The following is an 18,042-nucleotide window of genomic DNA, read 5'->3' as shown; positions in this document are numbered from 1 at the left end:
TCTGTAGAATTCAGCAACTCCAACATCAACCCATTTGTACTTTACACCTCTGGCAATCCTCCTAGCAGCTTGCTTGTTGGTGTTCTGGCAGAGGGTTTCCACAGCATCCTCTGAAAAGAACAACTTGAAGAGGTCTAGAGGAGTGTGGTTGTCTGCTGCATTCAGCTGCACACCAGGCTCCCTTGCAGGAAAAAACCTCAGTGCTGATGGAGTTGCATCATTGTCACCCTCTGACTTCCATGACGACAGATCTGGGTTAGGCTGACAGCGTGATCTCTTCCTTGGCGGTGTAGGTGCAATGTTCTACAAGTTTCTGTAATAAAGTAAAATAAAATTAACTGTTGCTCTTTCATTTTATGTTCGGGCATTGTAACACATATCACTTTAGCGCTCTAACGACTACAGTTTCGATCACAAACACCTCCTAGTTTTGATTCACACCTACCATACGCGTCATAATTACACTAACGACTACCCACAGTAGTAAGACACGTTTTTAGCGATTGCAATTTACATCATCCGCTGCAATATAGTCACCATGTAGTTCTATGTTTTAATAATCTCAGAACAGACAATAATCGTTTATATGTGCAGCCTGTTATCATTTACCCAACTCTGTTAATTAAATATGTTTTCTACAATACAATAGTCTTAGCGACATAAAGTGATTTAATCGCTCTGCAAATAGTAGCATACTAAACATTCCATTCAACTCATAGCATACCGACGTGCATTTTACTCGCTATAACAGTAAGACACGTTTGCATTTTTACATCAATGGCTGCAATATAGTCACCAAGTATGTTTTACTTACGGTATATCAGCACAGACAACCAACTCGAAACGTCAACAACAATCGTTGATATAGCCTAACATCATTAACGCAACTCTGAGAATTATATTCTACCACAATAGTCTTAGAAGCATAAAGTAATGTATTCACTATGCAAACAGTAGCATACTAAAATATTTCGTTCAACTCAGAGGAGCATTTTACTCCCTATAAGTTAATCAACAGCATTCATTACAAGAGCTAGGTGAACAAATAAACAAATAAAACTTACTCAACAGGGATATCCTCAACGGGGTAAAGACGAAGCTCAAAGTGCATGTGTTCATCTTCCATATCGTCATCGCTCTCATCCGAGGATGTGGTTTCCTCCTCGCTGACTAGGTCTTCTTGAATTTGGCGCAAGGCTTCGGCAGCAGAGAAGGAGTTCGCCATCGTGTATCTCTTCAGTCCAAATGTAAACATCCTAACATGCTGCCTTGTTTATACGGAAAAATGGGGCGTTTTCTCACGTTTTACTGCAACGTCATTACCCAATAGCGATCGGAGATTTACCATGATCTTATCATATGAATAGCCCTAATCCGCTAATGGGTGGGCAATCACAGGTTGCTTATACACTCTGAGAGAGAAATATGCAAGGCTTTACCTGTATTCTCCTTACAAAGTGCTCATTCATTTGTTTGTTTCGAACTGGATATATTTGAAAACTAGAAGATTCAAGTTTTCTCAGGGTGTTAGTTTTATGTTTGGAAGACAAAAACTCGCGGAGATTTTACATTCTATTAATAGAAATACCACCAAACGCCCCACGGGCGCAGATCGTTTTGGAAGGGTTAAACGCGCCGTACCATAGGAATCAATGCATTTGCTCGCGTCCCGTTTTTACAAAAACGCGTATGTGTATCTGAGCCCATAGGAGGCAGGGGAGGCAGAAAAAAAAAATATATATATATATATTAAAAAAAATATTTAAAAATATATATATAATAATCATATATATTTATGTATTATAAAATAAATATTCATATTTCTATAGTTATCTGTGTTACGAGTGTCATTTTTGCATGATTCCGATCATTCCGAGCATTTTTATTATCAAAATCGCTGAATTTGAGCATTTCCGGTTCCCAGTGACAGTGATCAGCCAATGAACATTAGGCGTGCCGTCAAGGGAGGCAGATGCATTGGAGTCTATGAGCAGAGTAGGCAGTGCCTCCCATAGGATTGCGCAATCACTCCAAACTGGGTTTTACGCATGCGTGCGCAAGCGTAGAACCTTTTGAGTTGAGCTGAAACGCATTGAAAAATATTGCAAGGGAGGCACGCACTACCACTGCTTCAAGAAGGGAGGCGAGCGAGAGGGCACTTGTTGGGTATATAATCTGACGTTGGACTTCTTCACTTTCTACTTGAGCTTGACAGCGAAAATGGAAGATTGCATTGCTAACCTGAAGCAGTTCTTAAAACTGGACTTTCAGTCCAAACAAGAAATGATTGATAATGGGAGACCAATGCTGGAGCTAAAAGGTTTACTTCAAACGACGGAACAGAAGGTATTGGAGTGTTTCACGTTTCCCAACGGGACTACATATTCATGCGAAACACGGACCGCGCTAAAGGCTGCTGGCGCAGGAAAAATGCCTTGAAGTTGTGAGCAGAATAGGTGCTATTCCTGAGCTAAACTACTGACTGCATTCGCTCAAGAAGAGGAGGGAAATCGCGGGAGAAGACAACGCGGATTTCCACTGAACTATTCGGATAGTCGTGAGTGGATTACGTTTGTTTCACCTCTAATTGACGGTTACGAGCTCCAACAAAAGTGCACCAACTTTAAATTATACTGGTCAGTAGAACATTTCGGTATTGTGTGCTATGTCTGCGGTGTTTAACTGTTTGCTTGTGAATATGTTGTGTTAATAAATATGCAATTGTTTTTGTCTAAACTGCGAATTCAAAACTCTGTCCGAGTCATTTAAATTAGCATCCCAAAACCGTAGTTATATTGTCCCTAGACAAAATGAAATGAGCCACATCATTGGTGGGAGGGCTACATACGCTCGCTTGATACTATTAATATCTTATTTGACAGGGTGTAAAAGTTCAATTAGCACACCGGTTGTACGTTTAGCTGTATGCATTGTAAAAGTTAGGTTAACAAGTCAGTTGAGTATTGAGCCGCATAACTTCTTATAATAAAAAAAAACCGATTGTTTAAAAGTAATAGTATTAGACAATGAAACATAACGTTTTTTCAGTCCTGGTCAGATGACAAATTTTAAACCATATGCATTTTTACATGTATGATGTATACATTTACATTTTTTTTAAACAACTAGAGATCGGAATGACTTAATCACTTCCGGTTTCTGTGCCTCATCAGCTAGGAACCTCACCGCACGTCACTGGATGACAGTGAAGTGGGGTTGAAATAGCACAGGGGTTCTCCAATTGAGATCCTATAATGGGATGCCAGGGTTGGAAAGGGAAACTGCAACAAAGAAATTAGCCTGTTACTTCAACAGGTTTAGATTTAGATTAGATTTTTGCATTTTGAGGACACTCAAGCCATCTTGATACCAACGTACTTTTATTATTAGTATCATTATTCAGCACATGATGTTATTTTGTGATTATGTTGTTTTCAAGTGTCTCTTCTATTTTAAGGACCTACAATCTTGAGAAGCACTGAATAATCTGAATTTTTGTATCATCTACTGAAAATGAAAACCATCTCAAGACCACTGTTTGTCTGGCCGACTATACCACCAGATCAAAGGGGTTGTGTTTGTATCGTATTCATGGAGTTTCACGAATCACTTTCATCACTACTCAGAAGCACTTCATGTTTGAAGTGTGCTGACCGACAAAGCAGGAAAACAAAGAATAGAAATATGGACAGAAGCTTGGATGTAACGTACAGATATTTGATAAAAACATGCAGTGCAATTACATAGTGCATGCCAAGCTATAGGATATGCATATAAATATATCTGTGTTCACTGGGTACATGTTAAGAACATCAGATGATTTAACATCTGCTTTTTATTATTATCAATATTCCCCACATTTTTATATGGTTACGGCTCAGTGTAAAGAAGGATCGTTTGAAGAAAGCAGAAAAAAACGTTGGGCACAATGTGACGTATTACTCAAGAGGGCCCAATAGGTTGAGAGCTCTGGCATGACCAGGGGCCCAACTTGCACACAGTGCTTAACAAATACGCTATAATGTCCCATTTACAAGATCAATTGCTTCAATTGCAGAGGATCAAAAGCCATGGCTGACGCAGTTATTCAAACAAAGGTTCTAGCAAGAATATAACAGCGGGATTAAACTTCCTGAGATAATTGCGGCACCTCTGTTGTTTGGAAAGGGCATTGTGTTTTCTACCTACGCTAAAAATCAAGAATTATTTCATGTGACTATATCTAACCGAGTGAAAGACGCAGGAGCCCACTGCAATTTCTTGCGCTGGTGTTCTAGCCGCCCGACAGGAGGAGGGAGGTCTGTGTGATTGGACCTTCACAACTCACCAGCCGGGAACAAAGCTCACCTGTTAAAAAGTCCTGAATGGCGGCAATCAGTGGCTCCCCGTTTCTCGGCGTGACTAGGTTGGCTTTTGTCTGCGGAAGAGAGTGAGCACAAATGTGGTGAATATGTGGTTCCTAATTGGCCTCTTGAACTTTTGCATACCCCTATGAAAATAGCCTGGCAGATTAGAAAAGGAATGAATTATTAGTCCACTGCAGAAATGAAGCAATCTGGAGTTCATAATAGTCATGATATAATTTCGAACACAATATACTTAATCGCTAAGCACACATCAATACCAAAGTCATATTTGCAAATTCGTTTTTTTTGTCAAAAGGACTGCATGCCTTTAGAGAAAATAGTTTTTTGTTCTTGTTGTCAATATGCCTTTTAAGCCCTGCAAGGTTTTGACCTAGATAAGAGGACAAAAGACACCCCCAGAAACCTTTAATCTTTCACATACACGCCCCTTGTGCCTCAATGTTTTTTAGTTAGAGGAAATATACAAAAACATCAAGGAATGTCAGACTACCTAAAAAAAGTCTTACAAGCCTGTGTCCCCTAAGGGTTAATCGCTGACAAAGTTGGATGGCAAAAGCTGGCACAGACACATATTCTACCCAAACGCTCATTCACAGGAGACGCAATTAGACAAGGAAACAGATAAAGGCACAACACCAGAGTTAGAACCCACCCCCATGAGAACTAGGGCCTCAGCCTTGGCCTCCTCCGTCTGGGGAAGGTGGAGGTTCATCTCGTCGCCGTCAAAGTCGGCGTTGTAGGGCGTGCAGACGCATTCGTTAAAGCGGAACGTCCGGTGGGGCTTCACTACCGCCTGGCAACAAGTTCACAGAGAGAGAGAGAGAAAGTGACAGAACATAAATAAGCCAGCTAGATATCAAATTGAATTTTGTTATGTGTTCCCACTGGACTAATGGGAGGGAATGAGGGGGACAGAGAGAAGTCTGCTCACACATAAAGAACAGACAACCAAGGCTAGAGATTAAGAGATCTTTTGTACAGGTTCAAGGGGAACAGCTTCAAGGGAACCGTTCAAACGAACAGTTCAGCAAAGAAGAGGGATGCAGGGCGACAGGACAGGCTGGTGAGGAGGGTGGGAGCTGTTGTTGGCACCGATCTGGACTGCCTAACAACAGTGGCGGAGAGAAGGACCCTGAGTAGGTTGCTGACTATCTTGGACAATGTCCACCAACCAATACACAGAACTCTCAACAGACAGAGGAGCATATTCAGTGGCAGACTCCTGTCACTCTCATGCTCATCAGACAGGCTGAGGAGGTCCTTTGTCCCCAGGGCCATCCAGCTTTACAACACCACGCAGAAGGAGAGGGGGGAGATATGGACTTCTCTGCACGAGTCTTCCTCAGTCTGCCCTCCCCTTCTCTTCTCATCTCATCACATAATATACCATCCCACTGTCCATCCCTTTACTGGCTATACTAGCCCCTTGGACAGACTTAACTACTTATCCCCTTTGCACTATACACACAAGAACACTATCTCTTTGCACTATCCACACTTGCAGCACAAGAACACTTTCCTCGTGGACATCAACACTGTCACAATCAATGCATACTGTACCATAGGGTCAGATCAATTCTTGTATCTGTAAACACCCCACTCCTAGTGAATATGTTCTCCCTATGTGTATGTTATTTATATATGTATGTCTGTTAGTTGCATAAGTGTATAAGCTACTGGATGACCTAAATTTCCCTAGAGATTAATAGTATCCATCTATCTATCTATATATCCATCCATCCATCCATCCATCCAGACGGACAGCAGTGGCATACTGCTCTGATGTGTTCCTAAACAGACAGCAGTGCCATACTATGCTGATGTGGTTCATAGACAGGTTCACTCACGATGTGGGCCATGATACTGAGCTTGTGCAGTGAGGGCTGACGGTTGAAGAGTACAATGTCGCCGTCGATCATGTGCCTCTCGACCACGTCGCCAAACTTCAGCTCCTGGGCCATCTTCTCGCGGTTGCCATACCTCAAGAACCTGTGGCAGAGAGAGAGCATAGTGAGTGGAGAGCCCTTGGTAGCCTTTGGTAGTTTTGGAGGTTTCAAAAAGAATACTGCATTAGAGTTGAACCGATCCTAAAAAGAGATCAAAATGACTCTCCACTATTGAAGCCCACCCCTTCACTACGCGTGATCCCCAGAGGCTGCATCCATACTGTTGTGTCAGATTTATAGTTTAAAAGTAGGAAAAATATACAGTCCAGCCGGCAGAGTGTGAGGCAAAACGTTTTTTCAGTCAGTGCAATACCAACATGTCCGAAGACAATACTCCTGATACAAAGATTTGCAATGGCTTATATACAGTAGATGTACCCTAAATCTTAAAATCTCCGCCCCTGTGTCTACAATGCAACTTCTACTTTCTGCTGAGTAGCCAAAGTTTTGCAGGTGCAACAGTTGAACTCTCTCTGACTCGGTCTGGAGTAGGTTTTTTCAGTACTTCAAGAGACTTCTATGGGGCGACACTAGGACTGTCCCTACAGGACTCTCCCAGCCTAATATGTTTGTGTTTAGGACTCCTGCAATCTTATGTCAGTGTAGTATCTCATGCTGTGATTTTACTTTTTATCAGTTTACTATCATGAACATTCTATTGATTACTATAATATTAATATCTTACACATACTGATGCAAGCCTGTGTGGGTTTGATGGTGTCTGCCTGTTTGAGTAGGTCTGTGGGCCTCTGCCTTTGTGTGCAGCTCTGTGTGTGTGTGACTGTGTGTGTGTCTGTGTGTGTGTGTGTGTGTGTGTGTGTGTGTGTGTGTGTGTGTGTGTGTGTGTGTGTGTGTGTCTGTCTGACTGTGTGTGTGTGTGTGTGTGTGTGTGTGTCTGTCTGTCTGTCTGTCTGAGTGAGTGAGTGAGTGAGTGAGTGAGTGAGTGAGTGAGTGAGTGAGTGAGTGAGTGAGTGAGTGAGTGAGTGAGTGAGTGAGTGAGTGAGTGAGTGAGTGAGTGAGAATGTGAGTGTGTGTGTGTGTGAGTGTGTGGTCAGCCTGGTTCCTCGGCAACATCAGCCTATTAAAACTGTGTGTGTGTGTGTGTGTGTGTGTGTGTGTGTGTGTGTGTGTGTGTGTGTGTGTGTGTGTGTGTGTGTGTGTTGTGGGTGTGAGTGAGTGAGTGAGTGGGTGAGTGGGTGAGTGGGTGAGTGGGTGAGTGACTGAGTGAGTGACTGAATGGGTGAGTGACTGAGTGAGTGTGTGAGTGAGTGAGTGAGAGAATGTCTGAGTGAGTAAGTGAGTGTGGGCGTGAGTGTATGTGTATGTGTGTTCCTGTGTGTCTGTAGCTCTGTTAGTTAATAATATACACACAGACTAGTAAGATTTAATTTACAGATTTTCCACCACAATACCCACGTGGCATATTCTCCATGTTTTTACTTGTCTAGGGCCATGATGCGAAACCTTTAAATAATTTCCACTCAATTTGATTTTTTTACTTTAAGAAATGCCATTAAGACATGGTCTTAAGGCGCTTTCCAGAGCCCCCCCCCCCCCCCCCCCCCGACAGCCATGAGAACAGGGCCCTGACAACCATGAGAGCGGGGCCCTGACAGCCATGAGAGCGGGGCCCTGACAGCCATGAGAGCGGGCCCTAACAGCCATGAGAGCGGGGCCCTAACAGCCATGAGAGCGGGGCCCTAACAGCCATGAGAGCGGGGCCCTAACAGCAAGAGAGCGGGGCCCTGACAGCCATGAGAGTGGGGCCTCAACAGCCATGAGAGCGTAGGCCCTGACAACCATGAGAGCGGGGCCCTGACAGCCATGAGAGCGTAGGCCTTGACAACCATGAGAGTGGGGCCCTGACAGCCATGAGAGGGGGGCCCTGACAGCCATGAGAGGGGGGCCCTGACAACCATGAGAGCGGGGCCCTGACAACCATGAGAGCGGGCCCTGACAACCATGAGAGCGGGCCCTAACAGCCATTAGAGCGGGCCCTGACAGCCATGAGAGCGGGGCCCTGACAGCCATGAGAGTGGGGCCCTGACAGCCATGAGAGTGGGACCTTAACAGCCATGAGAGCGTAGGCCCTGACAACCATGAGAGCGGGGCCCTGACAGCCATGAGAGCGGGGCCCTGACAACCATGAGAGCGGGCCCTAACAGTCATGAGAGTGGGACCTTAACAGCCATGAGAGCGTAGGCCCTGACAACCATGAGAGCGGGGCCCTGACAGCCATGAGAGCGTAGGCCTTGACAGCCATGAAAGCAGGGCCCTGACAACCATGAGAGTGGGGCCCTGACAGCCATGAGAGCGGGGCCCTGACAGCCATGAGAGCGGGGCCCTGACAACCATGAGAGCGGGCCCTGACAACCATGAGAGCGGGGCCCTGACAACCATGAGAGCGGGCCCTAACAGCCATGAGAGCTACCCTAACAGCCATGAGAGCGGGCCCTGACAGCCATGAGAGCGGGGCCCTGACAGCCATGAGAGTGGGGCCCTGACAGCCATGAGAGTGGGGCCTTAACAGCCATGAGAGCGTAGGCCCTGACAACCATGAGAGCGGGGCCCTGACAGCCATGAGAGCGTAGGCCTTGACAGCCATGAAAGCGGGGCCCTGACAACCATGAGAGTGGGGCCCTGACAGCCATGAGAGCGGGGCCCTGACAGCCATGAGAGCGGGGCCCTGACAACCATGAGAGCGGGCCCTGACAACCATGAGAGCGGGGCCCTGACAACCATGAGAGCGGGCCCTAACAGCTATGAGAGCGGGGCCCTAACAGCAAGAAAGCGGGGCCCTTACAGCCATGAGAGTGGGGCCTCAACAGCCATGAGAGCGGGGCCCTGACAACCATGAAAGCGGGGCCCTGACAGCCATGAGAGCGGGGCCCTGACAGCCATGAGAGCGGGGCCATGACAGCCATGAGAGCGTAGGCCTTGACAGCCATGAGAGCGGGGCCCTGACAACCATGAGAGCGGGGCCCTGACAACCATGAGAGCGGGCCCTGACAACCATGAGAGCGGGGCCCTGACAACCATGAGAGTGGGGCCTTGACAGCCATGAGAGCGGGGCCCTGACAACCATGAGAGCGGGGCCCTGACAACCATGAGAGCGGGGCCCTAACAGCCATGAGAGCGGGGCCCTGACAGCCATGAGAGCGGGCCCTAACAGCAAGAAAGCGGGGCCCTAACAGCCATGAGAGCGGGGCCCTAACAGCAAGAAAGCGGGGCCCTGACAGCCATGAGAGCGGGGCCCTAACAGCAAGAAAGCGGGGCCCTGACAGCCATGAGAGCGGGGTCCTGTTCCTCACCTCTTCATCTGATTGTGTCTCTGCTGGATGAAGTTGGCCCCAGGGTGCACCTCCGGCCCGCTCTTCACCAGCTTCCTCAACATTTCAATGTTGGCTTTGTTCACCTAGGATACAGCGTTAAGCAAAACAATTATTTAAATGAATTGAAATGGCGGGTGAGGTGACCGGAGCGGCCAGCCCTGCTGGACGTGTGTTTCTCTCAACATCACTAGTGCCTTCACAAGACAGGCTCAAGTACATGACAGGGTAACACAACCATAGTGGTGGACTGACAGAAGCATTTGTGCTGCGAGCGACTGGTAGGCTGTGCATAGCTTACAGGCCCGAACAACACAGAAAGGTAATGCTTTATGTAAGGTAATGTATTTGAGTCTTCCTAACAAACACACACCCAAACACAATATATATTATTGTGTCGTTGGGTGTTTCAGAACAAAGTTATAAATTGTGTGACGTGTGATGTGATGTGCTGTGACAGACCACCAGCTCACCTTCTCTGGGTAGGTCAAAATCTTGGCAACGTGGATGGGGACTGCCACCTCATCAATGCGCAGGTTGGGGTCGGGGGAGATGACCGTTCTGCCAGAGAAATCCACTCGCTTCCCCGACAGGTTTCCACGGAAACGCCCTAATGCGCAGACACACACACAAGCACAAATGGTCTTTAATGTTTAAAAAAAACACATCATACGTGCTAAGTGCTATCGATATCTGCATCAATTGGCTCTTGAATCCCTATCGCTAGCAGTAATAGACCCATAAACAGCACAGATTGTTTCAATAGTCATGAAGATCTTGTAACTCCACTCTAAAAGTGACACTGTGATGATCCATAGTAGATCACATCATATGATTTGCCTGTATAAAATTTGCATGTTTTCATATTGAAAAGAAAATTTCAATAATTCTCATCTTAAATTACTTTTGCATCAACAATTGGGTTCTATCGCGTTATTTAGCTGTTTCTGATTGGACGAGAGACGTTCCATGAGTTGGATTATACGTCAACATACCAACAGTTTGGGACTTTTCACAGCTAATTATAAATCACTCCGCGATGAAATATTCACGTTGATGATAACCGTTAATTCAAAATTCTTAAAATTCCAAACCAAGACGTTGACAATGGAACAATTTTTTGTTGCGGAGAAACAATGGCGAAATAAACCACTTTTAATCAATAACTTTTTGTTGAAATGTTAATTTGTTGACGGTAGAATTGTTTTATAAAAGCAATATAGCGAAAAGTGAAAATAAGAGACAAGAGAAAATTAAGTTGTTGCCTACGCCACTCGGCCTGCGTGCTCGGTGGTTACGGCCGAACACCACCCGTGAGATTATCCCTTACCTACCCCACTCCCACTCGTGCTATATTGCTTAATTGAGTCTAAGTTTCTGAATGGGTTATTTGTTAATTTTCACTTTGCACCGTCACTGACCTTGTTTCCCCTTGAGTCTTTGCACGAAGCCCCTGGTCCACTTCTTGGGTGCCATGTTGAGAGGGATGCCTGACAGCTCACTGTTGATGTACAGGGCGCACTGCAGCTGCAGGAAGTCCCAGTCCTCCATGATCATCTGCGTCTTCGCCCCAGACATGCGATGCTGCACAAAACAACATGCATAACTTTTATATATCCTCTACTTAAATGCATCGCATCCCTCGATTATTGTACACCCATTAGTCTCTTACATTTGCATACCATTCATTCTGTACAGATGCCTTCATCTAAAGCAACGCACAAGTCAAGTCTATTATAACCGAAGTAACAGCAAGCCATGGAGAAGTTATTGACCATAAGTCTGACAATCCTCAGCTACAATTCCACCCAACACAAGTGCCTAAGACTAAGAGCATTATACACTACTGTTCAAAAGTTTGGAATCACCCAGAAAACGACACATTTGGAAAACCCAATCAAAGTGCAAAAATGAATTGATAATCAATTAAAAAAGTTAGAAACATGTAGCATTATATATAGTAAAGTTATCAGTGTAGACTAGAGCACGGACAAACAGATGTATAAGGAGAGGAAAGTGTTTTTCTCCTCACTCTAACTAGGCCTTACTCCTCCGAACAATAAAAAAAGGAAAACATAATGAAAAGGTAAAACTAAAGACTATGGCCATTCAGGAACACTTTTCGTCTTGCTCTTGCTCACCCAGTGGGCAAAACCTCCCACTGAACAGACTGAATCTGAATCTGGACCAGACCCTTGGGTCAGAGGGAAAGCTGCTACCTTCTTGATGACGTCGTTGAGGAAGATGATCTCCGTGAGCTTCATGGTGAGGTCGTCCTCGTTGGTGCCTGACTTGAGGTCGCTGACCACTGAGGGGCGGATGCAGAGCGGTGGCACTAGCAGGCGGGTCAGGATGAGGTCGGCCGGCTTCCCCGACTCCGGGTTCATCAGCAGCAGCGGCACATCCTCCGCTGGAATCCTCCGGAACATATTCAGCACCACCAGCGGGTTTAGGTTCTCCTGCAGACCGTCGTACATATTGGCATGGCAACATCTCAAATGTACATATTGTCATGGCAACAATCTCAAATGTACATATTGGCATGGCAACATCTCAAATGTACATATTGGCATTGGCAACATCTCAAATGTACATATTGGCATTGGCAACATCTCAGCTGTACATATCGTCATGGCAACAATCTCAAATGTACATATTGGCATGGCAACATCTCAAATGTACATATTGGCATTGGCAACATCTCAAATGTACATATTGGCATTGGCAACATCTCAGCTGTACATATTGGCATTGGCAACATCTAAAATGTAAGATGGACAAAGAGGGCAAGGCTACATGAATCTAATGATGTTATTTATATGCACAGTTTCCCTGTGAAGGCTCCCACATAAAGATCATGAACCTGATGTCAATCCATTGATTGCCAATCGAAAAAATGTCTGAGAACACTTCTGTCTGAAGGCTTCATGGGCTGTCAACAATAGGAAAGTCTTCATCTATATATATATTTTTGTTTAAGCTCATTTTTACTGTTTAGAGAAAAGGTTAACAAACTGACAGGTCGTTGTCATCATCAGCCATTTGTGTTTGTACTTTTCAATCTAGCCTTTGGACAAATAAGAACCCCCACCAAGGTTGAAGGCAGCAGAACATCAGTTTGTTCACTATACCAATGAATCACAGATATAACCACTGTACCACTATGCCTTTATCCTTGAAAGTTCTTTAATGCTCAACAGAGACCAAGGCAGCAAACTACACGACTCACTTGAGCCCGTGTCAGGAGAGCCTCCACTTCTTTGTTGTGCTCGATGGCAATGTCAAAGGACTGCAGAAAGTCTGTCACTATGGGGTCCACCACTTTCTTAGTAGTCTTGTATTTCTCATGGAGAATTTTCAACAAACCACACTTCTTCACTGGACCTAGGGGAAATAAAAGAAGGGATATTGAAAACACGATAACAGAATAGAAGAAAAGGCAACAGTAGCAATGATGATTCTATGACTATGACTAGAATATTTGAACACTAAAGCAATATATGTTAACGCTTAAGCTTGAAATGCAGGACTGAGCTCCAAGAACCAGAACATCTTCCTTTATCTAAAGACACAAATGTTACATGATATTATACGTGTATATATTTACAGATTCCACCAAAGGCATTGAATAAATGAGCAAATGTCACTGTGATGTCAAATCAACAAATGAGGTGATTAGTTCTTCATACTAGATCTATCAACAGAACATCTCCATTGTTATTAACTGTTCTGCATTAGCGGTTCTTGTAGCTACAGATGTACCATTGAATGCATTGCAGTTCAGACAGACAGTCCTCTTCCTGCACTTGTCAGAGATCTTCTTCTTCAGGCCACGCTTCTGAAGGTAGACCAGGCCGGGCCTTCTGAGGAGGTCCATGAACTGAAGCTTGTCCTCTTTGGACAGCATGATGTGGTTACACGTTTTACAGATCATCTGTGAACAATAAGCCCAGTTTGGGTCTTCAGTTGGGTAATGGTTTCTGTGGTTGTGTAGTGGAATTAGATGACTTAATTTCACAAAGTCTACCCCAACTTTCTGATTCAGTATGCAACATAAAGGCTAACTAGTACATATTGTTAAACAGATGACTGTACACAATTGATCACAAGTCAAGCGATCATACCATTCTGAATGCTTGAATAATGCTAATCAATAAATTCCAGAATATCTTATCATTGTCTTTGCCAAATTGTCAGGTAAGCTTATATCAATCAAATATCAAATAATCAATGCTGATAAAAAAAAAAAAAAAAGCAACACAACTCTGACCTGTAAGATTCCTATGATGGCTTTGAAGTAGCCAACATGAAAGCAGGGTAGCTCCAAGTCTAGGTATCCGTAGTGACCCAGACAGTCTGCCAAGTTCTTTCCACACGTATCACATGGCCGGTCCTTCTCACTCGTGCCCTGGAATAGATGGAGACGTGTCATATGCTGTAATCCACTGATTGCTTTTTGGTGACTAAAGTTTTCAGTTATCTGACAGCATATGTTCTGACAACTAACTAATGGTTCTACTGTGATATACCAATGCAGTATTAAGAATATTTGCACATGCAAATACAAATTCACCACACCATCGTTTAATAATGTGGCAATTGGGGTACATTCATTACCATGCGATGATCCAGGACACCGTATGCCAGTGGTGTGTGACTGCTGTCCTGACTGTACAGATTCTTGCTGACCACCTGGATATGAGCCTGCTGACGCATCTGCTCGGCAGATTTCATCCCAAAACAGATGTGGCTTCTGTACACGGTGGGAAAGAAACATCGTTAACGTCACACATAAGGAACCAACCCAGCAACTCAGTTCATACATGCAACGCAGCACGTTCAATAAAGTAGCGATACTATCCTGAGCTAGATGTAATTTTTTTAATGAGCGCTTATCTGTGGTTATTATAAGTGGCTTAATGTTTTACAGGACAATGCAACAGAGTGTCATATTGAACAGTTTTAATCATGTATTTTGGACAGCATTCAATTTTGCCAATGTGAAAAATGCTTTGACTTGTATGGCTCAAACGGAGAAATAATAGGGGGATTAATCCGCAAATTGTGTCCGGGAATACGGCGTCGTATTTAATGCTGATAGCTTTTGTTTTTTGGATGACCAGCAGCTTTCAGCCAGACCCAGTAAACCAACTAGCAAACAAGCTGTCTAATTCCCTAGCTAAGCTAACTTGGCTAACATTACTTACATTTTCTTGGCCACATCCGTCTCTCTAAATTGTTCCTTCACCATGCTGTCTGCTACTTCACGCCCAACAAAGCAATACAAATATATCTGCTAAATACTGTCTGAATATGCAGCACGTTCACTCCGCATAACTAAACTTTAACACGTTGACACTGCTTATACATGCAATCAGTATGCAACCATCTACAGCCTCCCTGTGCATGCCGAAAACACACACTTGTGCCCTCTGACCCTACAGATAAAACGAGATTACTCAAGACAACACTTGCACATATTGGAGACCTAAATCTTGAGGTTTACTGCCATCTGTCGTTTGGAGGATAGAACGCGTCAGTTGACAGCGTACTGCTCAATTTGGCCACTGGAGGACGCTGTCTACCTTCTAGTAGCATAGCAAGTAAAGCTAAGCATCTTGCTAATTAATACAATGACCCTGTAATCACCTCCATTACAGATTTTCTCAATTGTATTCAGGCATTTAGCGAATCATGAGTCAACGTCATCTAATGCTCACATCTTCTTGGCACAGCAAGAGCCTTCTCTGGCGAATGGGTTAACTATTTCTCATTGCTTTCACACAAATTTCTTTGAATTTTTATCACACTTTTCAAAACAGTTAACACACTTCTCAGAGAAAGACACAAAACCTAATTGAATAACCATGTTAACACATTGCAGACACTTAGTAGCAGCCTACTGCCACTGGTCTCTATATTCTAAATATCATCAGCACCTGTGTTAACTCAAGCGGTTCTCAACCTCTAAAAAAGGGTTGATACCAAGCATATCGAGGAGGCCACCACCAACAACCTCAGGATGAGGACAAGGAAGAGGTTGTGGTAGAGGTAGAGGGGCCCCCTGTCAGGGGACGTGGCATTCGTGTAAGATGCTCTAATGAAATTAGGGCAAGAGTCATTGATCCATATCATGACCTCTCCATGAGAGAGGCTGGCCAAAGCGTTCTTTCAAACCTGAGCCGTCAAACTGTGGCATCAATTGTTTGTACGTTCAGCAATGACAATGACACTTTGCTGGCCTTTACAGTCAATATAATGTATTGTGTTTCACTGTATTACGTAGCACTCTTGGCAAAAAACATTTCTATACTTTTGTAAAGTATGTTGTCCCAATGCAATGTACAGTATACTGTAGTTTCACTAAAGTTATTTACAACATATACAGTCAAATTCAGATTACTTTACGTATATTTACAGTATTTACAGCCTATTGCACTATTTTTACAGAATCAACACACTGGCCCACACTGGTGGCAGGGGGAGATCACTGCAGAACAGATTTGACCTTTTCACTGTATATTGAAACCTGTCATTTTGATGTACAGAATATATGTAATATATGTAATGTGGAAAAAGGACTGCAATAAATATTTTTGTGTCAGAATCTTTGCCATTTTGTACACAGTAGAACAAATGTTATGTAATCAATGGTGTTGACAGGTCCTTGTTTAGAATATATGGTACGTATAGTGTTTAGCAATACAAAAACAGAACTACAATATTTTACTGAATATACATTTTCAGATTTCAAATACTTTCTTACAGTATATTATATAGTAAGGCCGAATCTCGATTCTTCTCCTTGCCCCTTTTGCTTAATCTTGTCTTAACCTTGCGTGACTGTATGAGCTATGAAACTAGCGATTTAAAAAAAAGTCTAATGAAGAACATGGTTGCAAATATATATGTATACAACTGTGTAGAGCACGAAACAAGACTGTCGTCATTTTTAAATTAATTATAAGCCAAAAATACTTACATGTAGTGTATGTAGCATGATAGCTGGCAAGCTACCATATAAGCCAATGGAGTGGTGGTATACGCGCTAATTGTATCCTAAAACTACCGTTTGAAAGCTTCAGTTAAGACCGACAATTCTATGCATCACTCGTGTAGTATATTTCAGATCAAACCGAGTCATTATAAACATATAAAAAGTTGTGTAGATAGCTTTATTCATGTAAAATATTCCTCGCTTCAAGCAGCCATTTTTTTTGGAAAATTCCCGAACTGGTTTCGCTGTGTGCTCTGGGATAGCCCTTGGAGGAGCAAGGTAGCTCTCCGATCAGCTTAAAAACGAGGGCCATACACTACTTAATCTTACCCCTTAATCTTGATCAAGTTGGGTATTGAGACACCACTAGCTCTCACATGAACGCGCAATTTCAAGGGTAAGGGGTAAGATAAGGGGTAAGGGGAAGTATTGAGATTGGGCCTAAGAGTGCTCAGTACAAACCCCAAATTGTAGTACGTTGTCAGTGGTAAAATAGTCAATAGCCTACTGTGAGGGTGTTGCACAAAAGTTGAAGTGATGGTTTCATAGGTTGATATTGAAAGCTGTATTTTGAGTTTTGCTATCCATTGTTAAATAAATGAGAAAACCATTAAATAAATGGGAAAAATCAATTGAGCACAAATTGTAGGTTTTCAAGGAAATGTTTGGTTTTGATGGGTGTGTGATAAGTTTTTGAGAAGGTAGTGTCATTCTGCAAACATCATATAGTGTTTTGGTCATTTCAGCTTCTGTTAAAGGCACCCAGTGCAACTTTATGTAAACATTCAATGTGTTCACCCAGTGCAACTTTCGAGGCTTAAAAATAAACATTCAATTTCTAGTCTTTTTTACACGTAGTAAGTTTCAATAACTCCATACCATTACATATCGTCATTCAAGGAGCAAAGATGAGACGTCGTTGTGTGTTGAGAACTGATAGAAAATTGTAAACAACAACAATCGCCGGTGGGGAGAGGCCATTTTTCCATTGACAGGAATCCTGCTGTATTTATTGTAGGTTACAAAAAATAAAGAAAATGGCGGCGATTGTTGTTGTTATCGTTTTTCTATCAGTTCTCACCACACGACGACGTCTCATCTTTGCTCCTTGAATGTCGATATGTAATGGTATGGAGTTATTGAAACTTACTACGTGTAAAAAAGACTAGAAATTGAATGTTTATTTTTAAGCCTCGAAAGTTGCACTGGGTGCCTTTAAGGGCTGTGTGGGCTGTTTTGAAAAAGAAAACAGTGAATGGAAAAATTCGCCAAAGCAATCGAGAAAAACTGTAAAGCACCACTCCAGACGTCAGAGAGGGCTGCCCTACATGCAAGTATCAACACCGACAAGTATCGACACCGTCCGGAGATGAGATAATGTGCACCATTAATGTACTTGTAAA

At 43.5% G+C, this 18,042-nt stretch overlaps 1 protein-coding gene across 1 annotated transcript in view; it reads right to left on the bottom strand.

Moving 5' to 3' along the window:
- The window catches only part of polr3a (polymerase (RNA) III (DNA directed) polypeptide A), a 41,613-nt gene extending 26,576 nt beyond the window's left edge, over nucleotides 1-15,037 (bottom strand). The window contains exons 1-12 of the mRNA XM_080834682.1: nucleotides 14,850-15,037; nucleotides 14,260-14,395; nucleotides 13,913-14,050; nucleotides 13,405-13,576; nucleotides 12,872-13,026; nucleotides 11,862-12,101; nucleotides 11,064-11,226; nucleotides 10,116-10,252; nucleotides 9,625-9,728; nucleotides 6,215-6,356; nucleotides 5,020-5,160; nucleotides 4,348-4,417 (exon numbers count right to left, since the gene is read on the bottom strand). Of these exons, the coding sequence (XP_080690808.1) occupies nucleotides 4,348-4,417; nucleotides 5,020-5,160; nucleotides 6,215-6,356; nucleotides 9,625-9,728; nucleotides 10,116-10,252; nucleotides 11,064-11,226; nucleotides 11,862-12,101; nucleotides 12,872-13,026; nucleotides 13,405-13,576; nucleotides 13,913-14,050; nucleotides 14,260-14,395; nucleotides 14,850-14,893 (1,642 nt within the window). The 5' untranslated portion in view covers nucleotides 14,894-15,037. The remainder of the gene's footprint in view (nucleotides 1-4,347; nucleotides 4,418-5,019; nucleotides 5,161-6,214; nucleotides 6,357-9,624; nucleotides 9,729-10,115; nucleotides 10,253-11,063; nucleotides 11,227-11,861; nucleotides 12,102-12,871; nucleotides 13,027-13,404; nucleotides 13,577-13,912; nucleotides 14,051-14,259; nucleotides 14,396-14,849) is intronic.
- Between the last annotated feature and the right edge of the window lie 3,005 nt (nucleotides 15,038-18,042).

Source organism: Sprattus sprattus (genome assembly GCF_963457725.1).
Source record: "Sprattus sprattus genome assembly, chromosome: 3".
NCBI classification, from domain to species: domain Eukaryota; kingdom Metazoa; phylum Chordata; class Actinopteri; order Clupeiformes; family Clupeidae; genus Sprattus; species Sprattus sprattus.
The sequence above is the reverse complement of the archived record's forward strand: the minus strand, read 5'-3'. Positions and strand labels throughout refer to the sequence as shown.